The 23,940-nt window shown below is 38.3% G+C and overlaps 2 protein-coding genes across 5 annotated transcripts in view; both read left to right on the forward strand.

Moving 5' to 3' along the window:
- mprip (myosin phosphatase Rho interacting protein) overlaps window positions 1-18,040 on the forward strand; it is a 91,613-nt gene extending 73,573 nt beyond the window's left edge. For 3 of the 4 annotated variants that reach the window (XM_057358968.1, XM_057358970.1, XM_057358971.1), the window contains 8 exons: window positions 4,542-4,689; window positions 4,811-4,928; window positions 5,483-5,642; window positions 6,138-6,242; window positions 6,325-6,411; window positions 6,497-6,659; window positions 6,747-6,832; window positions 17,052-18,040. In XM_057358968.1, coding sequence (XP_057214951.1) covers window positions 4,542-4,689; window positions 4,811-4,928; window positions 5,483-5,642; window positions 6,138-6,242; window positions 6,325-6,411; window positions 6,497-6,659; window positions 6,747-6,832; window positions 17,052-17,123 — 939 coding nt within the window. In that variant the 3' untranslated portion in view covers window positions 17,124-18,040. Of the gene's footprint in view, window positions 1-4,541; window positions 4,690-4,810; window positions 4,929-5,482; window positions 5,643-6,137; window positions 6,243-6,324; window positions 6,412-6,496; window positions 6,660-6,746; window positions 6,833-7,114; window positions 7,179-17,051 lie in introns of all 4 variants that reach the window. The other variant, XM_057358969.1, reaches the window with a different exon arrangement.
- A 290-nt stretch (window positions 18,041-18,330) lies between these two features.
- The window catches only part of si:dkey-94l16.4 (uncharacterized), a 30,924-nt gene continuing 25,314 nt past the window's right edge, over window positions 18,331-23,940 (forward strand). Inside the window, exon 1 of the mRNA XM_057358987.1 lies at window positions 18,331-18,542. The gene's annotated coding sequence lies outside the window, so the exon portion shown is untranslated. The remainder of the gene's footprint in view (window positions 18,543-23,940) is intronic.

Consider the following 23,940-nt stretch of genomic DNA (forward strand, 5'->3'; position numbering starts at 1 on the left):
AAGTCGGGGCCCGCCGGGCCCGGGCTGAATTGCAGGGCTCTAATGAGACAGACCTTGTTCATGGAATTTAGCCCTATGAAAACAACAGTATCGTTCGCTCATCTGATATACAGACAGCTGAACAGTCTTCTTGCATAAAATAGCACCACTACAGTGCAGTGGCCCCAAAAATATCTAGACATGTAAGCTTAAATATATGAATTTCATTACATTCGATTGCGAATAGCAAATAAAGTGATAGTTTATAAATTCATCAGGTTTGACACACCATTAAAATGTCCAGATGTCTTGATTTTGAGTTGTATATCTGTTGTTTTATTATTAAAAAAAAACTAATTTCTTTTTTAGTGCAGTTGTTTGCCAAAAAAGTGAAGTGAAGTGACCTATTAGTCAGATATGGTGACCCATACCCGAAATGTGACCTCTGCATTTAACCCATCCAGAGAGTAGTGAACACACGCACAGCAAGTGGTGAGCACACGTACACCCGGAGCAGTGGGCAGCTATCACTGTAGCGCCCGGGGAGCAAGTAGGGGTAAGGTGCTTTGCTCAAGGGCACCTCAGTTGTTACCTGCTGGCCCTGAGGATCGAACCGGCAACCTTCTGGTCACGAGTCCGACTCTCTAACCATTAGGCCACGACTGCCCCCCTTTTTTTTTTTTTGAAGTGAAGTGGATTGAAGAAAAGTTAGCGTAGGCTTCATTTATTTAAATACTCATTTTGTTTGATTTGTGTGTGTGTGCGCGTGCGTGTGTGTGTATATGCGTTCATGTTTGTATATCCCGGTTGGGACCTAAACCTGAACGCACACCAACACATGGGGACTCGTGTCACCGTGGGGACCAATATTGAGGTCCCCACGGTCAAAAAAAGCTTATAAATTGTACAGAACAATATTTTTTTAAATCTAAAAATGCAAAAAGATTTCTATGATCTTTAGGTTTAGGGGTAGGGATAGGGGATAGAATATACAGTTTGTACAGTATAAAAAACATTACGCCTATGGACTGTCCCCACGGAGATAGTAAACCAGACGTGTGTGTGTGCGTGTGTGTTAGTACGTGTGCATATTGTGTGTGTGGAGTGTTTTGTATGTGGGTATGTCTGTCTTCTGTGTTTTCACCTTTTTCTTGTTTTTACAGGTATAACTTTAATTGTTTTGCTTATAGTCAATATGTCTCATGTACAGCTGCTTTGTAACAATCAGTGTTGTGCAAGTTACTTCCAAACTGTAATACATTACAGATTACTTGTTACTGTTATTTAAACAATATTACTGTCTCAGAATTGTAATACGTTACATGACTCCTGTATTACTTTTGAGTTACTTTCACCAAAATAACTACAGAAGTAGAACTTAACATTCTAAAATAAGTCTTTGAATTTTTGTATTTTCAAAATACAATATACTTTTTGCCAATCAACCTCTTTAGACTGCTGATTTCTTGAATTAACTAGGCTATACACACAAAAATACAAAAAAAATACTAGGTTAAATGCATTTTAATCTATAATATAATATAAATAATAGTATTTTGTATATCAAATGGATGTATTTGAATACACTGCCCATCCATGCAGTCTTATAAGGAGGTTGATTGGCAAAAAGTATTTCAGTTTGAAAATATAAAAATACCAAGATTAAACACATTTAAATACAAAATACAATTACTTTTTTTCAAAGGTATTTAAATACAAAATAGTCCCATCTCATCACTGAACTAGATTATATAGAATTCTAGCTAGTCATCATGTAACGTTAGCTTACCTTGTCATTGCTGCTGGTCACAGGGATCTTGCTAACTAGCTTCCTGAAAGCAGCCCAATGACCCCTCAAAACCCGCCCAAAAGGAATGAAAACTAGCCCAATTATTTTCCGGTGTCAAATCAAAGTTAACAACTGCCAAAAGACGTTTATATTGCTATATTTTCTTATCTGAATGGTTTCCTAGGTATTGTATATATGTTTTGTTCTGATGAACTCAAAATATGTTTTGGGGTAGGGCTGAACGATTAATCAAAATCGAATCACAATCGTGATGTGAGACGTTGCGATTTGCTAATCGCAAGAGGCTTTGCTAATCGCAAGAGGCATCGCTTCCAATGTGGAAGCGATGTGAAAAATAGGAAACGCGTCTGTTCCAAGCCCGCTTTGAGTGGCATTCTTGTTAACCAACTGAGTGAGCGCACCTCCGTTATGCCTATCAGCACTGCCCTAGCCAACTGCGTAAACGTCCGACATTAAAACAACAAACAAACAGAAGGCAGGAGAGAGAGAGTGTGTGTGTTATTATGGCATCTGCAGAGTCAGATCGATCATATTAGGCAAATAAATACTAAAGAACCGTCCAATTCAGAAGACCCACAGCCTGTGTCATACTCGCAAGACTCTTCCCCGCGTTGCGTGTCTCCTGCATCTCGAGGACGAGCCGTTTAAACTTGACGCGCGCACCCTGTGTCAACTCACGCCTAGCTCCGCGTTTCAAACAAATGTAAATTCTATCTAACTGTTTTGCTAATTTCACTTGGATGAAATTAAACATTCAGCACATTTTCTACTTGTTTTAAAAAATCCCACATACTTAAAAAATAATAAATCAGCCTATGTAACCTTTGAACTTTTAATTTTAATAATTCACTAACAGAATGGAAAATGTTATGGATTTAAGGGTTACAATGGGAGTTGTATTTGTTTTAATGGAAACTATAATGGTGTACACTGGTATTTGGATTCTGTTGGTGTGATGTAATCTGGAAGTTGGGAACCAATTGAACAACAGTAATCCCTATTTGAATAATGCCCAAAACACACTACAAAAATGAATTTTGTAATGATTTTAATGGAAACAATTAGAATTTCTGTAATGTTTTTTGTTGTTGTTTTCATTCAGCAGGGTAACTATACGCATACTGTGCTCCACACAACAATATTGAGCTGAAGCTTGAATTAGAAAAGTTAAAATCGCAAATCAAATCGCAATTGCAATGTCTGTCAAAAATATCGCAATTAGATATTTTCCCCAAATCGCACATCCCTATTTTGGGGGATTTAGGAAAGCAAACAATTCTGGGTCACCTTTGACTACCATTATATTTTTTTCTGCTATGGTAGTCAATGATGCCAAAGAATTTTCAGTTGCTAACATTCTACCAAATATCTTTGTGTTCAACCGAACAAAGAAATTTATAAAGGTTTGGAACAACTAGAGGGTGAATAATCGATAACAGAATTTTAGTTTTTGGGTGGAGTATCCCTTTAAAAAATATCCCATGTGTGCTTGAGGCCAAGCAAGGAAATGGACGAGAAACGTGTTTTCTCTTCGTAAGACATGCAAAAACTTGCTTAAGAAATAAGCATGGTTAAATATATTGCATATGTATAATGTGTACAAGGACGTCAATGTTTTAGTTGTTCTAGACTGCGTATAGCTGCTCAAACGTGATATTTGGCAGCCGGAAGAATCAACTGTTGTACACTCACGAGTGATTTCTTTCATTGTGCAACGTGACATGCACCTTACGAAACATCAGTAAAAGCATAATTCGGATGCATTGTCTAATACCACCGCTATATTTTCCTCTTTGGTTGAGCTGAGCTCCCGCGTCCCTCCCTGTACTGTAGCCTGCCTGTCAGAAACTCGTTCCCCACACTTTTGAGAACGGGCCGGTACTGGAGTTGCCAGGTATTCATCTGAGTATGAATACACATTAAGAATCTCATCAATTAACATTTATCCTTAGAATATAAATAAACATTTTGGCGGCCGCAGTACATTATGAAAGTAGCCCAAAAACCCGCAACCCGCGGCTTCATAATTTTTCCCGCAACTGCATTTTCAAAATAGCCCAATTGTGCGGGAAATCGCAACACTGGCGCTTACAGCGAACCGGGCGGGGCCAATAGCCTCGGACCTTTAGCTCAGAGACTGAAATCATGCTGCGTTACAATACAAAATAGTTCCACCAGCCAGAGGGAGATGAATGACACCCCACTCGTCTATTCACGAACAGGAAATACAACTTACTTGTGGGATTTTTGATTTGTTAATGTCTCTCGGGCGAAAAGTTTGTTGTAATGCAAGCATTACTGAACATGTACAGAGTAAAATATTACTGAAAATTGATTAGTAATGCCTTACACTACTGCGTTACAGCAAAAAGTAATATGTTACTGTAATGCATTACTTTTGTAACGCATTACTCCCAACACTGGTAACAATGAAAATTGTAAAAAGCGCTATATAAATAAAGTTGAGTTGATGTCTAATACAATTTGCAATTGTATAGTTTGTGAACAATTGTCACAGTTGCAATCCATAGTTCCACTATTGTGGATGAGATTATGTTAGCCATCTCTCACTGGCCTATGTTCCCTTTATGTTCATCATAATTTCTATCTTTGTGGACACCGTTGTCTACACGCTGCTAATCTGTGTTGTCTGTGTAAGTGTCATCCTTGTCCAAAAAGTGTTCGTGGACTAGAATCAACACAGACAAATGTGGACCAAACTCATCCTTGTTGTCTGATTCCACCCCTACAGGCTACATGTGAACGGGGCTTTGCTGCCATGGAGGTGTCCCACCAGAAAGTGATAGATGAGCTGCAGAAAAAATACCAGCGGGAACTGGAGAAGCAGCAGAAGGATAAGGAGAGACTGCTGGCTGAAGAGACTGCAGCGACCATTGCTGGTTAGTCAGGAAAAAAAAAAAACGTTTTTGTGGCTTGAGTTTCTCGTGCTTGTGTTTGGCTTTTATTTAGTTTGTAACTAGACTAAATAATCACTACAGGCCTTTTTGATTATTTTATTAGCTATCGAAGCAATGAAGAACGCACATCGGACAGAGCTCGAGAGGGAATTGGAGAAAGCACGCAAAGCCAGCAGCAACAATGAAAACGCAGACATTGAGGAAATCCGCAGGCAACACGAGTCAGTTGTTACTCCTTTGTTGTTCAGTGAACCGTAACAGGCTTGCAGTTAAATCTACCACAGCTACACCTTTTCACTTCGTCGCTGATTTTTAATTGTAGATCATTTCCACGAATGCACTCGCTTGGAAAAACGGAAACTGAAAAGTGTACACTTTAAAAGCCACATCTCCACAGCCAAACATGATCTTTACACTGCTATTGTGGTTTCATTAGTGTGACATTCCTTGTATTCTGTTCAAATGTGTTAAGCAAACACCTCTGCATATTGTGCCACATTAATATAAGTGGATGAAAAGTTTAAGACAAGCGCCTGAAGCTAAACTGCATGACTGCCTCCAGTTGCCAAGTCCAAAAGATGGTTATGCCTTGCCAAATCAAGAGCGATTCCAGAGTTTCTTTCAGAGCCATTGTTTGTTTACATGCCTATAATCTGCCCTCAAGCTCTTGGCTGTACTTCTGTCTAGACATTAGAGGCCTTTCTCTTTTATCAAAGGTTGACACCTGAAAGGATATGAAAGGAAAACTAAAGGCTTGTATGTATGTACGTTGCAGGGAGGAGCTAATGTCGTACCAGAGGGAGATTGAGGTGTTATCGGAACAGTACTCTCAAAAGTGCTTAGAAAACGCTCACTTGGCCCAGGCGCTCGAGGCTGAAAGACAAGCTCTCAGGCAGTGCCAACGGGAGAACCAGGAACTCAATGCACACAACCAGGTAACCATGGTAATTCACCAGAAAGGAGAAAGTGTGAATTCTTACACTCCTAGTGGCACAAAACAGAATTGCAAAAATAACGATGCCCCCTTATCTGTCATTTATCTGTTTTCAGTACTATTCCTGCTTGTAAGCATAGCTTTGTATTCTTTGGCTTATAAGTTATAAAATACATTTAAAAAGTGAATATTACACAATCAACATATATTTTGCATTCTTTCTGGGAAAGCAAAAGCCTCTCTCTCTCATTCACTTATTGCAAACCATTTTGATAAGCATATTAGGATATGAACATTTGCAAGGTTTCGAACTCTTACATAAATGCTGAATGTTTACTCATTTATAAGTTGCTCATTTGTAAGCGTCTGCTAAATTAATAAATATAAAAAATAAGAATTTAATCGGTGATCAAGTTACTTGTATTTGCCGGAAAGTCTAATGTAAGATATAATCTAAATCTTGTTGCAAAATCATTTTGTTTCATTTGTTATTAAGGAGCTAAACAACCGTCTTGCAGCCGAGATCACCAAAATGCGATCGATGACGAGCGAAGATGGTGGAGACGTTGTCATGCATAGCAGGGAATTGTATGAACTAGAGGTGTGTATTATCATCATCACTTCTAAGCCCGTGTCAAAGCATCCTGGGAAAGAAAGACTTATTCTTCTGCTTTGGTTTACAGGTGATGTTGAGGGTGAAAGAGTCAGAAGTGCAGTATCTGAAGCAGGAGATAAACTCTTTAAAAGATGAACTCCAAACAGCCCAAAGAGTAAGTGTTGCATCCCAATTTATGTTGTTATTAATGCCTATTACGCTAACATGAACACATGTCATGTCCAACTTTGTGGTCATAGGATAAAAAATATGCAACAGATAAATACAAGGACATCTACACAGAACTAAGCATTGTAAGGGCCAAAGCCGAGCGGGATCTGGGCCGACTTCGAGACCAGCTACAGCAAGCCCATGAAGCACTGGGGGAACCCACACTGGAGGATATGGAACGCAGTGGTTACGGTACCGTCTCTGGAACTAAATCAACTGGTTTGACGTAAGATTTAAAGAACATTAATAAACAGTTGACTGTCATGTGATGTCTTTCAGATATCATGAAGTCGAAGAGCAATCCTGACATTTTAAAGATGGCGGCTGCCGCTGCGAAACGCTCCGAGCGTAGCATGAGGTCAAAGGTGAGTTCTCGGCACAAATTTAAACAGTCTTCTTAAATCTCTGCAGTTTATTTTTTCATTTATTCTATGAAATCCCTCTTGTGGCGAATTATGCCTCTAAATACTTCGACATTTAGATTCTCGGTTGGCAGTTGCACAGTTTCAGCTCTTTGTATGCTGTATGTTCTGTCCAACAGGAGAAAGCCTGATAAATGGTGGTAAGAAACGTGTCTTTTGAACATGCCCCTTTTCTAACACACAATGGTGTGTGTTTTTGTTTCCTCCCTTTCCCTCTGTTCTCAGTCTGTGAATCGTGACATGCCCTGGGACAGCTAAACCATGAAGACCTTATGACTTCTAATTTTAGGTAAATGTCCTTGAAAAGGACGGTACATGCCAACTCCTTGCTACATCCCTTACATGAAGAATTAGAACATGTAGTGTTGTATTAAGAGGGATTTATATACCACATATAATGTGATTTACAGATCACTGTATTCCCAGTTGTTATTTTGTTTGCTGTTATGCATGTGATCCCAAAATCTTGTCATGGTATTTTTAAGTAATTGTATATTATGGTAATGATGTGTGTATGTGCAATATTTATATATTATATACAGTATTGTTTTTGCTGGAAATTCAAGTCCAATTTTTTTTAAATACTGAGTCAGTAACTCCACAAAAGAAAGGTATTTTTGTGGGTGCAAAGCTAAGTGTAATATAATATAATAATTTTAACCATTTAAATGGATAAGTGAAGTTCGAAGCTTCCGTAAAATACCCAATATATGGTCACTTTTGAGTATATTATTTTTTTTAACGCACCAAGTTGCTTGACATCAGTAAACCACCTTCACACACCTGACACAGGTAATGCAACACGTCTAAACTAAATCAAGTCCATTATAATAAAAACTATATAAATAATAAACTATAAGTGTAGAGCGTCTGTCTGTGACAGTTTGCAAAATAAACTGTCATTTTCTGCTTGCTGAAGATATATCACAGTATGACAGGTATGCATAATTTTCACCAGTTGACAGAATTTACCATTGCATGCTACAAAACATCATACTTTGACGAGTACTGAATGAAGTACTGTTCATGTCATCTCGCTTTTTTACCCGTCCTCTCAGGAGAAGCGCTGTCTGTCACATGGGCACAAGAGCATTACGACATGCTGAATGACTTTAGAAGTGTTTCGCTACATCACTGGAGTGCAGTCTTTGGTGGCAGTTTATCAACAAGGAATTGAATCTCTGTAAATACAGACGAACTTAAGTTTGAAGTAGGGCTGGACAATAATTCAATAACAATAACTATCGCGATATAATTAATTTCGATAATGATGATATGATTTTGAAACACATTTTCGATATTTCAATATACGTTACACATCCGGGTCTGAGCCCTCACTCTGCTCAGCGGCTGGTGTTATGGAGCGCCACTCCATCTTGCCCCCGTATACATCTCTATTTAAGACCGTGTTCACACTTAACTTATTTTTTTAGAAGAAAAAGTTGACCAAGGCGCTTTTTTAGAAAAAAAAATGCTGGCAGCGTTTGGTTACAAACAGCAGCCGAACGCCATAACTTCGTCGTCAGCGTCTGTTAGTGATGGGTCGTTCATGAACGATTCGTTCTTTTTGAACGAATCTTTAAAATGACTCGGGAGTAACGAGTGTCTCAGCGAGTGATTCGTTCATTTTGTGTTGACCGCGCATGTGCAACATTGTACCAGAAACAGTAATGAAGTTCGTCTCTCGAGTTATCGGGTCCGAGTCCTTATACCGGAAAGAGAAATGATTAGTTCGTCTCTCGAGTCATCGGGTCCGAGTCCTTATACCGGAAAGAGAAATGATTAGTTCGTCTCTCGAGTCATCGGGTCCGAGTCCTTATACCGGAAAGAGAAATGATTAGTTCGTCTCTCGAGTCATCGAGTCCTTTAGTTCTTTTGTCAAATGGTAGCTCCGCAGGCAAACCTGCAGCCTGTACCGGAGTCTTCGAGTCCGAGTCTTTAACGTTACGTGACCACTTCCCGGATCATCAGTCAAATGCATGATGTACGTGTTATATGTTGTATTATAGGAAGAAATATTATAAAATGATAAAAAGATATGTGCAATAAACATCTTCTCTAAAACGTACCATTCTGTTCTTTTTTCTGTCAGTATATTCACAAATGTTTCTTGTGGATTTCTGCATGTGTTTTTAATTTATCTTAATAACTAACTATTTTGAATAAGAACTGTGCTGGCAAAATATAAACATAAGCAACACTTGTAAAGTCAGTGTTTATTTCTAATGCATATATTACACAAGTGATCTCTTATTAAATAATTGCACATTTAAATGATTTCAATAGCCTATTATTATATACTTTGCAAACTGCACGAGACGTTTTAGTAAAAAACACAAGTGATCTCTTATTAAATAATTGCACATTTAAATGATTTCAATAGCCTATTATTATATACTTTGCAAACTGCATGAGACTTTTTAGTGAAAAACAACAACCTGTAAACCTTATTGCATTCTTGAGTGACCCAAAATTGTTAATGAATTATAAATACATAATTTTACAGAAATGCATCAAAAGCAAGAGTTAAAAACTGCATGAATATTTGTAAGGGAAGTCAGGAAATAAGTTATTTTTGTATGTAATACATTAAACAAGCATCGGTCATATCACGTGACAAAAGAACGAACGACTCGGACCCGCGTGGACTCGGTAGATGAACTAATCATTTATGTTTTCTGTAAATGCAGCCTATATGGGCAAAATAAGTCTCTAGAGTTGAGCTATAATCCTTTTTGTTTCTTGTACAGATTTCAGAGCTTATATGGCTGTCAGGAAATAATTAAATACCTGTTTCTCATAACTTGTCCCTAACTACAATATAAGTTATTTCTTATTATATATCTGATCAAAACATTTAGCATAAATAAATGTTATGGGGTAATTTGGCTATTAGCATGCAATATTAATTTAACTGCTCAGATGAACGAAATGACTCGAAAAAAGATTCGTTCATTTTGCTGAACGAGATTCAAACATCCGAATCGCAAAAATGACTCGAACTTCCCATCACTAGCGTCTGTGCACGAAGGCAGCATAGAGAAACAGATAGGCAGCGTAACGGAAGTCTATTTGAATTACAAACAGAGAGCGTATTTGCAATAACTAATCACATATTTAAAAACTAAAATATTAGTTTCTCTCTAGAAATGCAATCAGAAGTTGTTGAAAGTGAAAATTAAACTTACATTTATACAAAACTATGCTCCAATGGGCGTTTCGGCCGCCATTTTATTTTTTCGAGCTGGAGCCTTCTCGACCAATCACGTTCCTCGCATGTTGTTATGGAAACGACAGGTCTCTGTCATTGGTTAGCTGGGGAAAAGGAGATTGACGTGGGCGTTTTTTTTTTCCAGAAAAGTTGAACTTTTTTCAACCTGAGAAGACGCTCTGAGCTGCAGAAAAAGACGCCGGAGCTGGCATTTAAAAAAAGCGCCCAGGACGTTTTTGAAAACACGGTTTACTCCATAGGATTATAATGTAAAACAGACGCTAGCTACTTCGAAAAAGAATTCAAGTGTAAACACAGGCTAAGTTTAATATTGATCATTTTTGTCCGTATATTAATTTACAAAACGGATCTGCAACTTACTAATGCTTGCTTTTGGAAAATAAATACGAACAAGTTTAAACAGTTCTCAATGTCAATTTCGAGGACAGAATGGCAAATTTCGGTCGTTTTTTTTATAGCTAACTGCAGCACACTGTAGGGCCTTTGAAATACTGAAATGAATGAAAACTGTTCATAATGTCAGCTTGCAGGAGAGCATGGCAGATCTTGTATAAAGTTTTGCCAAAAAAAATATCTAGAAATACAATCATACATAAAATTCAGTGGACGTTAATAATTGAAAATTATTCATTTAGAAGAATGTCAAAAGAAAAAAAGTGTCAAGTAATGGGAGGCCTGTGCCCCTGTAGAGCTTTGAAAATATGCCAATGCTTTAAAGCACATTTGAAATTATGGAATTATGCTTTGAAGCACATTTAGAAAAGTTATTCTCAATTTTATTGATAAACATGATTCTAATATTTGAAACTTACACAAGGTAAGGGCACAGTCCTATACAAAAATATCTTATTCTAATAATCATTTGTAGCTTTGCACACTGCTGGCATCTAGAATGATTTTGATCAGCATTTTATTGTTCATATCAGAGGGCTCTCTCAATTTCTATCTTACATTTTACTTTTTGTAATACTACTACTACTATATTTTATTTATAGGTGCCTAACTGACACTCAAGGACACCGTTCAGCAAACAGTGCAGGCCAATGCAGGTGTTGTAATGTGGGAGTAATGTGCTCGGTTATAGGAGTCTGACAGATAATTTGTAATTATAATATTGCTTATAATCGTTATCGAAATTATATCGTATTGACCGAAATGCATGAATGTATTTCAATATAAATTTTGGCCATATCGTCCAGCCCTAGTTTGAAGATATATAACTCAACTCAACTTTATTTATATAGCGCTTTTACAATTTTCATTGTTACAAAGCAGCTGTACATGAGACACATTGACTACAAGCAAAACAATCAAAGTTGTACCTGCAAAAACAAGAAAAGGTTGAAAACACAGAAGACAGACACACCCACACACAAAACACTCCACACACACAACACGCACACACACCCAGACACAGAGACACACACACACACACACACACACACACACACACACACACACACACACACACACACGCACACACACACACACACACACACACACACAGACACACACACACACACACACACACACACACACACACACACACAAACACACACACACACACACACACACACACACACACACGTACGTACACAGACAAGTACGCACACACACACACGCTCAGTGAGAGCACACATTTAGGATAAAGGAGAGAGAAGCACAGGTCAAATATAACAGATAATAAATTCCTATATGCAATATTAATTAAGTAAAACTTTAAAATTCTAAAGCAGCCCCCCCGGTCAGGCAGATAGTGCAAAAACAGTATGCAAACGGTGGCGAGGAACCCAAAACTCTAATCGAGAAAAAAAACCTCAGGAGAACCCAGGCCCAACCAGGGGATTCCAGTTCCCCTCTGGCAAAAGCTGCTGCCTCTGCACAAGCTCCAGAGAGCTTGCACAACAAGGCTAAATAAAATAAATAAACTTAATAATAAAATAAATTATAGTTTAAGATTATCATTAATAATCTAATAGCATTTGAAATTTTGTGGTGAAGACATGTCAAGAGACCGCGTCCTTCTTTATCCAGCTCTATCATCTCAGCTCTTGTCAGGTCCCCACTTCCCATTCTCCGCTCTACCATCAGGTCAGGCCATGAACTGCATCCTGCTCGCTGTGGTAACCTTGGAACAATGAGACAAGACTGGCTGAGAGTAGAGTACTGTTCTGTACTCTTTGATGCAACAAGTACATCAGTTGTGTTTTTGGTTCCGGTTGATCTAACTAATGCAGCCTAAACCCTCTGAAGATTTATATTATGGAAGAGTAGTGTATGCAAGATTAAAAAGATGCGTCTTTAGTCTAGATTTAAACTGACAGAGTGTGTCTGCCTCCCGGACAGTGCAGGGAAGACTATTCCAAAGTTTAGGCGCTAGATAGGAAAAGGATCTACCACCTGCACTTGATTTTGAAATTCTAGGTATTACCAACTGACAGGACGCCTGAGAGCGTAATGCACGTGAAGGACTGTAATACAAAAGGAGTTCATTCAAGTACTGAGGAGCTAAACCATGTAAGGCTTTATAGGTAATAAGCAAGATTTTAAAGTTAACGCGATGCTTTATAGGTAACCAGTGCAAGGTTGACAGAACCGGGCTAATATGTTCATACTTTTTTGTACGTGTAAGAACTCGAGCTGCCGCGTTTTGGACCAATTGGAGTTTTTGTAATAAGCCTGCAGGGCAACCACCTAACAGTGCATTACAGTAATCTAGTCTTGATGTCATGAATGCATGAATTAACTTCTCTGCATCTGAGATTGACAGCATATGACGTAGTTTAGATATATTCTTAAGATGGAAAAACGCAATTTTACAGGTGTTGGCGACGTGGCTCTCAAATGACAGATTACTATCGAATAGAACGCCAAGATTCTTTGCTGACGACGAGGGTTTTATGGAACATCCGTCAATAGTTAAACAGTATTCTTGGTTGTTACTTATAGCAGTTTTCGGTCCAATAAGTAACACTTCCGTTTTGTCCGAGTTCAGTAATAAAAAGTTGTTACTCATCCAGTTTTTTATATCGACTATGCATTCCATTATTCGATGGAACTGCTGTGTTTCATGAGGCTTCGAGGAAATATAAAGTTGAGTATCATCAGCATAACAGTGAAAGCTAACTCCGTGTCGCTTTATTATATCTCCTAGAGGTAGCATGTATAATGCGAAGAGCAGAGGCCCTAAGACTGAGCCCTGTGGTACACCGTACTGGACTTGCGATTTGCGTGACACCTCATTGTTTATTGCTACAAATTGAAAACGGTCAGATAAATAAGATTTAAACCATTTCAAAGCTATTCCCTTAATGCCGACATAATTTTCGAGTCTATGTAGGAGTGTGCTGTGGTCAATGGTATCGAATGCAGCACTAAGGTCTAGCAGCACCAATAACGAGATACAACCTCGGTCAGACGCCAATAGCAGATCATTTGTAACTCTGATCAAAGCAGTCTCTGTACTGTGACATGCTCTAAATCCAGACTGGAATTCTTCATTGATGTCATTCCTTTGGAGGAAGGAGCATAATTGAGTTGAAACTACTTTTTCCAGAACTTTAGATATGAAAGGTAGATTCGATATAGGCCTGTAGTTCCTTAGTTCTCTAGGGTCGAGTTGGGGTTTTTTGACAAGGGGCCTTATAACAGCCACCTTATATGCTTTAGGCACATGTCCTAATGTCAGAGATGAGTTAATAATACCAAGAAGAGGATCTATAATTTCTGGGAGCATCTCTTTCAGTAGATTTGTAGGTATAGGGTCTAGTATGCATGTTGTTGATTTAGATGATCTAATAATTTTAGACAGCTCATCTTGATCTACGGTATAAAATAATTGCATTTTCTCCTTAAGGGCGCTGTAGTTAGTTTGTTCAGCGGGTTTCACTTCTGATTGCATTGTTATAATTTTTTCTCTAATATCTTGGATTTTATATGTGAAGTAGTTCATAAATTCATCACTGCTATGCTGATATACAGGATCAGAAGTCACTGACGATTTATTTTTTGTTAATTTAGCCACCGTGTTAAATAAAAACCTAGGATTGTGCTGGTTTTCTTCTATTAGTGATGAAAAGTAGGCGGATCTAGAAGTTATTAGGGCTTTCCTGTATTTTCGAATACTATCCTTCCATGCTGTACGAAATACCTCTAATTTAGTTTTCTTAAAGTTGCGCTCCATTTTTCGGGCCGCTTTCTTTAGAGCCTGAGTGTGTTCATTATACCACGGTGTGGGGCTGCCATTTTTAATCTTCTTTAAACGTAGTGGAGCAACTTTGTCTAGCGTTACCGAGAAGGTGGAATTAAAATTTTCAGTGGTAATGTCAAGATCTTCAACGTTATTTCTCATGATTTGAGACAATTCGGGCAGATTATCGAGAAACGCATCTTTGGTAGTTGAAGTTATTGTTCTACCATATTTGTAACAATGAGTTTTATTTGCAGCCGTAGGCCAGTGAAGCAAACATAATACCAGATAATGATCCGAAATGTCTTCACTCTGCTGAAGGATTTTAACGTCGTCCACATTTATACCGTAAGACAGTATTAAATCTAAAGTATGATTACGAAGGTGAGTGGGTCCTGACACATGTTGACTAATGCCCATGGAGTTAAGAGTGTCTTTGAAAGCCATTCCTAAGGCATCTGTAACGTTATCTACGTGGATGTTAAAGTCACCAACGACAAGGAGTCTATCTGCGGCCAGTACTAGTTCTGATAAGAACCCACCAAATTCTTTAATAAAATCTGTGTGGTGCCCTGGAGGCCTATATACAATAGCTAGAATCAATTTAAAAAGTGTTTTATCTTTAGTATTAGGTGTTGAAACATGAAGAACCATGACTTCAAAAGAATTATATTTAGAGTTCGACTTCTGGGAAATGCTAAGAGAGTTATTGTAAAGTGCTGCGACACCTCCCCCTCTGCCTTTTAGACGAGGCTCGTGTTTATAATAATAATCTTGGGGGACAGATTCATTTAAAGCAATATAATCATCTGGTTTTAGCCATGTTTCTGTCAAACAGAGCATGTCTATTTTATGATCTGTTATCATATCGTTAACAAAAAGTGCTTTATTAGAGAGAGATCTAATATTTAGCAATCCGAGTCGTAACAGTTGATTATCTGTATTTTGTTCATGTTTAGTTTGTTTAACGTTTATTAAATTACTTTCAAGAGGTTTACGCATTATTTTATGTTTGCTAATCCGGGGGACAGACACAGTCTCTATTTTGTGATGTTTGGGAGAACGGATTACTACATGTTGTACATTTTGTGTATTCTGCGACGTGAGACGGCAAGCAGACAGTTGGTTAAGCCATACTGTCTGCTCCCTGACCTGGGCCCCAGCGAGTCAAGTTTTAGCATTAGCATTAAGACTTTTTGCCATATTTCTAGACAGGATGGAAGTCCCAGCCCAGGAGGGATGGAGACCATCTCGTTTCAACAGGTCAGGTCTGCCCTCAAAACTCTTCCAGTTATTTATAAAAACTATATCATTCTGCAGGCACCACTCAGACAACCAGCCATTTAGTGATGATAATCTGCTATAAATCTCATCACCACGATAAGCATTGAGGGGGCCAGAGAATATTACAGTGTCTGACATCATGCTTGCGAGCTCACACACCTCTTTAATGTTATCTTTTGTGATCTCCGATTGACGGAGTCGAACATCATTTGTGCCGACGTGAATGACAATCTTACTGAATTTACGATTAGCCTTAGCCAGCACATTTAAATTTGACTTGATGTCAGGCGCTCTGGCTCCCGGTAAACATTTGACTATGGTGGCTGGTGCCTCTATGTTAACGTTCCGAACAATAGAATCACCGATAACTAGGGCACTTTCAGCAGGTTTCTCAGTCGGTGCGTCACTGAGCGGGGCAAACCTGTTCGAGACTGTAATCGGAACGGTCGAGTGATGTTTTGTCCTGCGACTACGCCGTCTCACAGTCACGAAGTTTCCCAGCTGCGGAGGATTTTCAACCGGAACCGAGCTGTGTGCGCTAATGTTGCTCGCATCCAAAGTGTTTTCTATCGTCGTTAAACTCTTACTATCCTCAGATAAAGATTGGATGCGAGACTCTAATTCTAAGATCTTCTCTGTCAGCCTAACTATTTCCCTGCATTTATCGCATATAAAGCCCTCGCAGCTGACAGAGAAGGCTAAGCTAAACATATGACATGAGGTGCAAGTAACAATAATAGGAATAGAAGCCATAACTCACCGGATTTGAAGTGCAATTCCAACTTACCAAGGTTGCTCGATGGATCGTAGTATACTCGCTTAAAAAGAGAAACAGTTAGCACACAAGACAAACCAGAGGCAAGATGATATTCCACAGTGTGAACAGAAAGCAAGCTAACACGCTATTGCTATGCTAACGGCGTTAAGTTAACTATCACTTTTGGTTTAGACTCTTCCAAGTAAATAACAGGAACAGGGTTATTGAGATATCAGGATAAGTTAGCAACGACAATAATAATTAACGAAAATAAAATACACTAATATTAGAGCGAAGTGGTAAGAGCACTGATACAAACAAGCTGCCGGCAGCGATGCAGGAAACAGGAAGCAGGATGGACTGTAAAAATGGCATATATAACGGCATGTGTACGGCATGTGTACGGCATGCTTCTGTTGTGGTTTGGCATTTGGTACGGGTGTGGTTTTTTGTTGTGTTTTATGGTTGGTAACAAAGAGATTTGTTGGTGGTACAATGGGTTATATAAACGCGTTTTGTTCTTGGGTTAGTTCACCAAAAATGAAAATGTTATTTGCTGTTATTTATAAGTTTGAAATTGATTATTATGAGAAGTTCAAGCATGAAAATGTGTTGCATCACATTGATTGACATTATGACAGTGTAAAAATACCTTTGATGTGTATCTGAGTATGTTGTTTCTCTTTCATTCTGTATTTAGAGTCTCAAGGAAGGTTTGACGGCTGAGCAGAGACTTCACTTGTTTGACAACAAGGACACTAAGGACTTCTGACATTGACGCGTCGACATGCCTTGCTGCATGTTAATGAGACCCACTATGTTTTAGCCCATTAAATAATCACATAAGAGACACACTGGTCACAGCATATATTAAACATGGTATGAAGTTTAAATTTTATGTCTATAGTCTGCATTTCATGCACTTCAGTTACTGTGACATTGTTTTGTTTTCCATTGCCATGTCTTAATGTAAATACATTGTTTTTAACGGAGCATCTATCATGCATACACTAAACATGACTGTGTAAGCTACTGTTTTAACTCTTCAGTTTGTGTGAATCACCAGTGGAATAAGTAACTACGTAATGACTTGAGACTACAGATTATTGGAGCATTATACGCATTTAACAAGGAGTAGAATATAACCATGCCATCAGGCTCGAGTCACGCTAGATGTGGTCAGTACGCACATTCCCTCCAGTTTCAGTGAAATGGGATGGCTGGCTGCATCAAATAGCTTAAATTACACAACACAACGCTTGCATTAATAAACTGCTGACTTTTAATATCTTGACACTGCTTTAATGCCTCAAGTGTTGGCTTGAAAGTGTTAATTTCCATCTCCAAATGTTTTAAATATAGGACCATTTCATATTATAGTACAATAAAGACTGTTAGAATTAATAAGAATACACCTGGAGGAGTTCATGCTGGTGTATATAAACAAATTTACATGTTTCCATTATAAAAAATAATGGTCCACTTAAGTTGAATGGGAGTTTTGGTTTTTTGGATAATGTTTCCTCAAGTTCATAAAGCCTATAGTGTTCAGTGGCAGTCCTTTGTATTTATTTAAATGTTATGGATTTTTGTCTCGCATTTACATTCCTCTATACATTATTGTAAATATACTGCAAATGTACACGAACTGACAACAGGTTTATTAGCAATAAATATTTTTGCACCCTCTTTTGCACCGTTTTTTTGTTTACACACGTAAACAGTTTAGGCTATATTCTAAATATGCTATGCAACAACATTAAATTAATATTTATTACTGGCATTAGAATTTATATTCTAAGCAACCTGTTGTTTTCTCCAGGAGTAAAAGTAAGCATGCCAACAGATCTATCACGAATGTTAAAGAATATAAATTGTTTTAAACACGTTTACGGTAAATTTACCTCAATGCTTTCTGTACTCACTACACTGAATCCCATAATCCTGCGCAGTGGCTCCATCATGACTCTTGACAGCTGCTGGCTTCCAGCGGCAACACTGCATTTAACCACTGACTTTGGACTTCAAAAGTATGAAAACATCCCGTTTCATGCATTATTCAGTTTCAACTCTACACACCATTAAAAGAGACGTGGTTGCATCCAAAAGAGTGTGCTTACTGTCATTGGGATAGAGTTTACGTTGGACTTTATGTCTTCATGATTAAATGCATCTGCTCTGCTATGTTTGGGTAAGTTCGCACGCGCTCTTTGTTTAGCGCAGCTAGCTTCGCGATGCTAACGGCTAGCTGCTAATGTTGTTCGCTAAACCACTTTGCGCCGCGTCTTTAATTTGTGAAAAAAACTATTCATTGTGGTATTAATTAGTAAGCAGCTGCTTGCAACTCGTTTATGAAATTGTTTGAGTTTTAAAAATGTGTGGTTGTCAGAAAATGTTGGACTTTCATGCTAGCGCAATTCTGTAACTTACATTGTGTACACCGAAAACGTCAACTACTGTGTTACTGTCCTAACAATGAGCCAAACACCGAAACCAAACAGATGTACAGAAGTACGTGAACCTGAAATAAAAGTGGTTTTGGTTTAGCATTTAGCTTTAGCAACGGTGGTCATTCCCAGCTAACCGGATGTGTCAGAATGCGATCTGCCCGAAGATAACCATTTAGATCAATCTGTTGATGCCACGAGAAATTAAATAAAAGGTTTGTTATAAGTGTTAAAAGTTTGATGTTGTATACATGAGAAATGGTATTAAAACGTGTCAAACTGTCTATCTAGGCAGTAGGTGTATAATTAGTTTTTCTTAAATCAGAATGCTGCGAATAAGAACGTTGCTGTATGCATTATTTTTAGTCCTTATTATGAATGTAATTTAGAATAGTACAGAGAAAACCATTATAGGGGGGAAATGTGTAAATCCATGCACTATTACAAATACTGTGGTTTTACATGGTATTGTTTTAAGTACCATATGTACCATCATGCTCCTACATCCCTACATTTCACCATGGCCTCACTAAAGTAACTAAAGTGTAACCATGACATTCGTAGCTTCACCTTGCTACTACTAATACAAATGGTCATAAATCTACCAAAAACATGGTTTCTACACTTTGTTTTACTATAATAAAACCATGGTTAATTTTCCTAAGTGATGACTGTGGTAATCATGTAACCCCTAGGAATCCACATCCACAGTGACACATGTAAGACAAACACTGGTGATTATCTGGAAAGGTCTTTTTAAACATTCATCTAGGGATGGGGAGTCGACTCCAAAAGAGTCGATTCCTCGACTCTTAATGTCCCTAAAGTCGGAATCGACTCCAAGACAGGAATCGACTCTCGTCGACTCCGTAATTTTTAATGTTGTCGTTGACTCAAAATGTTTTTGTCTTTGTGATTGGCGCAAAGCTACAATTAACATTTAAAAACTAATCATGTAAAGTCATACCTCCACTCTCTCTGACTGTACAGTGTACACGTTTACATCCGATCAAAAACACTGTGGAAATCCGAGCATGAGCGACGCCTACTGGTTCTCTCGCAAAAGGGCACGCAATATTTCCCGTTCATTCTTCACCTTCAATACGATCACATTAAATTCACAAATTCTTATTAAAAACTCTCCTATATTTCGTCTGTCCCTCTTCAAGCTTTTATTTCTCTAATCAATTGTTAAGACTTTGCTTAAATGTGAGTCTGTGCACATAACTGGACACAAATCAAAATCAAGTTTGTGGCAACAAATGATAAAGCGTTTCATCCAGCTTAAAAACGTAAAAAATCAGTAACAGCCAGGAAGTCACAAATCATATATTAAGTTCTTGTTGCTGGGTTATTATTATAGCATCTTTGTTGGATTTAAAATGACATGTTGATATTTTTAAATACTTTTTATTGTTAAATGTCCAACACAGAAAGGCAATAAGTTACATTAAGAAAAGAACACAAGGTAGGCTCAATGTCTTTTCTCCTTTTTTAAAAATATGTGTTGAACTTAGCCTAGGGTGAATATATAAACTCTTAAACAAAAATAAATAATAAAATGTTTTAGGCTTGTTTAGCGCACATTTACAGAGCCTCAATTCAAAACAATGAAACGTGGTGTCTTTAAGTACAAAACATATTCATTTGTGTAACTGTAACTCTCCAAAATTGATGCTATAAAAATAATTAAGGAAATGTAATGTCTTAGCTTTACCATAAGTCTACAGCTACGGTTAGACCTGGGCTGTCATGTCCTTGCGCTGCGTGCGCTTGGAAAACCACATTGGTTTAGGACCAGAAAGGAGTAACTGGTCTGACAGCACAAAAAACTCTCTGTGATGGTGTTCGTTGCACAAATGCATGTGTATTTGCTAGTGACTTTGGAGATTTTGGTTGCCAGCCCAAAGTTCCTGAACTGAAGTTCATTCATTTATTTTATATTCGTATTTCTAAGCGCCTTTTTGATTGACAGTAAATGGAGTCGAAGTGTCGATTCCATCGACTCCAAAATTGGGAGTCAAGAATCGGAGTCGACTTAAAAAAACCCGGAACCAAACACACCGCTACATTTATCCTTGACTTTGAGCTCAGGGACAGGAAGTTCTTAAGAGACATCTACTGAACATCTGGATTAGGTCATGTGTGAGTTTTGTGTTGCCAAGACAATGTTTACAGAACTGCGGTCTGTCTTGTTGGCACATTGCAGTGTCGATAAATAAATAAAAACGTTTTTGTTAACAAAGCTAGGCTTTAACACATTTAATAATTGTATTTTTTAAAACAAATCCCGTGTTACATTTAACCTATTTTGAATACAGTCGTGGCCAAAAGTTTTGAGAATGACACAAATATAAATTTTCACTAAGTCTACTGCTTCAGTGATTTTTATGTTTTTGTCAGATGTTACTATGGTATACTGAAGTATAATTACAACCATTTCATAAGTGTCAAAGGCTTTTATTGACAATTACATGAAGTTTACGCAAAGACTATATTTGCAGTGTTGACCCTTCTTTTTCAAGACCTCTGCAATTCGCTCGGGCATGCTGTCAATCAACTTCTGGGCCACATCCTCACTGATGGCAGCCCATTCTTGCATAATCAATACTTGGAGTTTGCCAGAATTTGTAGGGTTTTTTTGTCCACCCGCCTCTTGAGGATTGACCACAAGTTCTCAATAGGATTAAGGTCTGGGGAGTTTCCTGGCCATGGGCCCAAAATGTTGATGTTTTGGTCCCCGAGCCACTTAGTTATTACTTTTGCCTTATGGCAAATCATCATGCTGGAAAAGGCATTGTTCATCACCAAACTGTTCCTGGATGGTTGGGAGAAGTTGCTCTCTGAGGATGTTTTTGTACCATTCTTTGTTCATGGCTGTGTTCTTAGGCAAAATTGTGCTGAGAAGCAACCCCACACATGAATGGTCTGAGGATGCTTTACCGTTGGCATGACACAGGACTGATTGTAGCGCTCACCTTTTCTTCTCCGTACAATCTTTTTTCCGGATGCCCCAAACAATCGGAAAGGGGATTCATCAGAGAAAATGACTTTACCCCAGTCCTCAGCAGTCCAATCCCTGTACCTTTTGCAGAATATCAGTCTGTCCCTGATGTTTTTCCTAGAGAGAAGTGGCTTCTTTGCTGCCCTTCTTGACACCAGGCCATCCTCAAAATGTCTTCGCCTCACTGTGCGTGCAGATGCACTCACACCTGCCTGCTGCCATTCCTGAGCAAGCTCTGCACTGGTGGTGCCCCGATCTCGCAGCTGAAGATGATCCTGGCGCTTGCTGGACTTTTTTGGGCACTCTGAAGCCTTCACAACAATTGAACCTCTCTCCTTGAAGTTTCTGATGATCCAATAAATGGTTGATGTAGGTGCAATCTTACTAGCAGCAATAGCCTTGCCTGTGAATCCCTTTTTGTGCACCGCAATGATGACTGCACGTGTTTCCTTGCAGGTAACCATGGTTAACAGAGGAGGCGCAATGATTTCCAGCACCACCCTCCTTTTAAAGCTTCCAGTCTGTTATTCTAATTCAATCATCATTACAGAGTTTTCTCCAGCCTTGTCCTCTTCAACACTCTCTTTTGTTAACTATAGAATCACTGACATGATGTCAGCTGGTCTTTTTGTGGCAGGGTTGAAATGGAATGTACATGTTTTTTTGGACTAAGTTCATTTTCATGGCAAAGAGGTACTTCACAATAAAATTCAATTAATCTAATCACTCTTCATAACATTCTGGATAGAGGTGCACCGATTGACCAGTCAGAGACCGGAATCGGCCGGTTATTCGTATGATCGGCCCGACCGGTGACCGGCCGGTCAGTCTCACGTCTCGCCGATTCCAAGCCGATCTTCTGTTTCCCGTGATGCGGGCAAGAACGTCACAGCCGTCAGTACACTCAAAGCCGCAAGTAAACATGTAAACGTGCGCGTGCACAGCCTGTCGTTCACGGCTCGTTTATACTCGCATGTGGGTCCACCGGACCGGATGCGCATCTCTGATATCCGCTGACTGCACATGCATGCACACGCATCATGTACTGTACAGACAAAAAGGTGCACTGTAGTTCATCTCTCGCTGCTCCGTCTACATGGGGTATGTATGCTAACAGTGATGCTATTAGCATCATGCTAAACTCTGACACATGCTAAACTCATGTTGAAGTCGTTCACTCTGTAAAACAAACATAAATTCCATTCAGCCTGATTCCTTGTCTTACGTTAAAACTGTGGTTATTTCACCTAGGTAAAATGACATTCAACACGACTTCTACTTGTTTTTAAAAATCCCAAATATAAAAAAATGAATAAATCAACCAATATATGTGACATATATCTGATTGAGTTCTTTACTAACACAAAAAACTGCAAATACATATACATCTTTAGAGTAGAATTCACTCATAAGTTTTTTAACTTTTTTATTGAAGTTGCAGCAAAAATCAACCCACTTCTTTTAATACTACAGACACAAGATAAAGACAATTTATTTTACATTTCAGAAAAAATGAAATAAAGCAATGTTTGTTTCATAAACGGAAACAGACGAGAATAAAGTTGAAGTATTTTATTGTTATCTTAGACTTTTGTGAGATGAGTACAAAAATGAAAAAGGTAAATTAAGTGACATGTTTAGTTATATTTGATTATTTGTACTTCTTTTCAGTTGGCAAAGAAAATCGGTGCATCTCTAATTCTGGAGTATAAGCAATTCGCCATCATAAAAACTGAGGCAGCAGACTTTGTGAAAATTAATATTTGTGTCATTCTCAAAACTTTTGGCCACGACTGTACAGTTCTTCTTCAAACTGATATAGACCCAACATAAATATTATGTGACCCAAACTTAACTTCCGGTGGACCTCCACAAAGAATGAGTAGTTGTAATTGAATTTAATACAGTTAACGTACTGTACAAGACCGATAACCAAACACAGAGTGAAAGATAACCTCAAGCCATGCGCGTGTGTCTGTTGAAACCGTCTATAAAACAAAAGTAAAATATTGTGGTGACATGTTGTCACATTAGGTTGTATTGTTTTTCCATTCTATTTGGTCCATTTGGCGTGTTTTATACCCCTGTCTATAAGTTCTTACAGGTTTATACAACGAATATACCAAATACCATGGTGT

The sequence above is a fragment of the Triplophysa rosa genome, linkage group LG18 (assembly GCF_024868665.1).
Source record: "Triplophysa rosa linkage group LG18, Trosa_1v2, whole genome shotgun sequence".
Taxonomy (NCBI): Eukaryota; Metazoa; Chordata; class Actinopteri; order Cypriniformes; family Nemacheilidae; genus Triplophysa; species Triplophysa rosa.